This window comes from Propithecus coquereli, unplaced genomic scaffold (assembly GCF_000956105.1).
Source record: "Propithecus coquereli isolate 6110/MARCELLA unplaced genomic scaffold, Pcoq_1.0 Scaffold25, whole genome shotgun sequence".
NCBI lineage: Eukaryota > Metazoa > Chordata > Mammalia > Primates > Indriidae > Propithecus > Propithecus coquereli.
This window is the reverse complement of record NW_012148063.1, coordinates 109,771-112,836: the sequence shown is the minus strand read 5'-3', so window position 1 is coordinate 112,836 and position 3,066 is coordinate 109,771. Positions and strand designations below refer to the sequence as shown.

Here is a 3,066-nt window from a genome sequence, read left to right as displayed (position 1 = left end):
GGGTTAAACCTCTACTTAGAGGAATCTTCCAAATTGTGTATATAAGCATTTGCAGCCCTAATTGATAGGACATAAAAATGCTTAGGATGACACTATGTTTGTTGGGACTCTTGATGACATTTAGAAATGAGCCTGGGAAAAATTTTCAGGTCTCCAAAGATACTTGAGGTCAATAATTTTTTTTTTTCCAAATTGAGTTTCAGGGCCAAATAATGCAAAATACCAGTATATTCAAAGATGTGTCCTGCTATCAAAAGCTAGTATCATAATGCTAGCTAAACTGAGAAATACATTGCAATATCCTTACTGTAATTTCTCATCAAGTTCTACAACTTTCTTCTTTAATTCCTGGTTCTCCTTGAGTGCAGTGTGAGCTGTGATTTCTGTTCTGATTTTAGAAGTGGAAAGTGCTGCTGACTCTTCTTCTAACTCCTGAACTCTGTCTCTCAAAGAGGTGAGGAGAGATGATTTTCTGGCACTATTTTCTTTGTAGCTCTCCATTTCGGCTTTCAACTCTTGACAGGAGACTTCTTTAGAAAGCATCTTGGATCGGAGGTCCCGAAGCTATCACGGAAAAAAAGTTAGAAAAAAAAATGGAATAAGAACTTAACAGTAAAAGCTTGAAGTATCTTTAAGAACCCCAAAACCCAAAACCCTAATTTAAAATTTCACTTTTATTCATGACTTAATCCAATTTTCTTCTTTTAAATATTTGTATCCATCTTACTAAATGGGAAATTATGCCTAAGTAATGAAATTCATATTCTGTCTCTTCCAAAAACAATTGTGCAATGTCTTATGTTGATTTGTGATGTATATCGCAAATATAGCCAGGAGACATTTGTGATGTGTATTTCAAAAAACAATAAAATATTTTGCAATGGTAACCCATTTTCTAAATCCATGTTGCTGCTATTGCTGCTGATGAAGAGTGAAACAAGGAACCTATAAGCTGTACTATCTGTGACTTCATAGCTGTTAACTGTTTCCCAAGTAAATGCAAACTATTCAATATATCGCCAAATTTCTCCCACTTGTCTTCTGGGCTCTACTTATGAGTCATAAAGAAAAATAATATTCCAATTTCTGGGAAAAATATGGGAGAAAATAGAAATCCTTATAGGATTTATACAAAGGAAGCATTTTAACTTTTATGAGTTCTGTGGCATCAAAATGCTAAACAATGTATGTGCCCTATAGAGTTAGGATGTCAGGTGTACCCTATAAGAAAACTTTATGAAAACATATACTTATTTAGAACTCTAAGTGTACATGTATACATTTATTCACACACACACATTATTGATTCATCTTTCTGTGGGGTCCTGGCAGCCTTAGCGAGACCTCACAGGCCAGTCTAGGATGCCTTGGGGCCACCAGACCATAAGCAGACCGAGTTTAGGGAGACTGTCTCAGAACTCCCTTCTAGACCGGATCTAACCTAGAGGGTAGATGGATCCCAATCATCTTCCAAGAATTTCCCCAACCAGTTGGCCCTACCACGGGGAAGGGGTTCAGAATTTCCTCCTAAGAGCTCCAAATTACAAGCAATCTACATTAACAGAAGGTATTCTGGGAAAGGCTAAAAGCTCTCCGAAGCCCATGGAGCATCAGCCCAAAGTCCTCAGGTGCCCCCATCTCTCAAGGCTGTCGCTCCTCTGAGATCTACAGTCCAGCCCCAGCCACTTTGCTTCGCAGCGTGGCAAATGCATAACCTTCCAGGAGTTCTAGGAGATTGGCACACAGTAAGGGAGTAAGTGTCGACTTTGCCGAAAGGTTTAAATCTGTATCCCGCCGTCCTGTTTCCAATTGCCTCTATGCCCTGCTTCATTTTATGAGAAGCCAGGAAGGCCCATTTCTGATTAGTGAAGACGCATAATCTTACCTCAGACTGAGCACATTCAAATTTGACCAAAGTTGCTGCAAGTTCACTTCGAGCATTTTCAGCCGCATTCCGATAGTGGTTTAATTGCTCCCGAGTGACCGGGACTTCCAGAAGATGATGGTAAGTTTCCTGGTAGAGTTCCCCAAAAGATTAAATAGAAAAAAAAAAGAGTGTTGAACAATCTTTTCTGTGCAGTTGTGCAAAGCGAGATCAAAGACAGAAGCATTCTTTGTATTCCAAATGTGTCAGAAAATACTACCCAGAAAGTGCCATTTTCAGATCATTTTGTTCTCATTCTCAACATTCAAAAGGAGGCAGGAGGCAGGCCAGGAACAAACGATGTGCTCCCCCAGGGTAACGGTGAGATTTAGCATTTAAGAATTGGCCTTTGCCATTGTAGAGACTTTCCTTCCACCCAACGCGAATGCTATTTAGCTCTGCCCAGAACCAGGAGAGTCAGAAGAGAATCAATGCTACATTCTGGGGCAGGGGGGCAGTTTTCATTGTTCTTCTGTTTCCAGACCACAAAGATGATCAGCTCTTCTCTTGTCAGTCGAATAAAGGGTCTCGTTTATACATCAAAGAGATCATGTGATCTAAACGTAAAAGTCTGTCTCCTTCATAATTATCCACTAAGCCTTTTATTCTCAATGTTATCACTTCTCATGGGGTCATGAAGTTGATTCAAACGACTGCTTGAGGTTAGAGACAGTGCAGTGGTTCAGGGCCAGGCCCTGGCCCACCCAGACGGAAGCAACTCTCAGTTCCACTGATGGTTGCTGGTGCAGAAATCAGGATCCTAGCCTGGCCAAATCATTCCAATTTTTCAAGACAAGCCATATATCCAGACTTTTTCAAGTAAAAATTCCCAGTGTTTGCAGCTTGGCAACCAGTTTAAATGTTTAAAAAAGAAACACATATGAGCCAGATAAACACACCTGCAGAGCAGATTTGCTGGATTTGGCCTGTGGGTCACAGTCGGCAACCTCTGGTCCTGTTGCCATCTGACTCAGGCCATATGTCTGCCTCCTTCAAGATTTCTCCCTAAGCTTGGACAGATACTTACCCCCACCTCTATGAAGTTTCCGGGGCCTGTGCTCTTTGTGAAAGACATACAAGAAAGCCATTCATTTTTGAAGGAATATCAAAGAGGTCACATAAAGGAGGATTTCCTGGAATAT

At 40.7% G+C, this 3,066-nt stretch overlaps 1 protein-coding gene across 1 annotated transcript in view; it reads right to left on the bottom strand.

Moving 5' to 3' along the window:
• Positions 1–3,066, bottom strand: part of CCDC170 (coiled-coil domain containing 170) — a 127,383-nt gene that overhangs the window by 86,350 nt on the left and 37,967 nt on the right. The window contains exons 2-3 of the mRNA XM_012646781.1: positions 1,886–2,014; positions 308–564 (exon numbers count right to left, since the gene is read on the bottom strand). Of these exons, the coding sequence (XP_012502235.1) occupies positions 308–564; positions 1,886–2,014 (386 nt within the window). The remainder of the gene's footprint in view (positions 1–307; positions 565–1,885; positions 2,015–3,066) is intronic.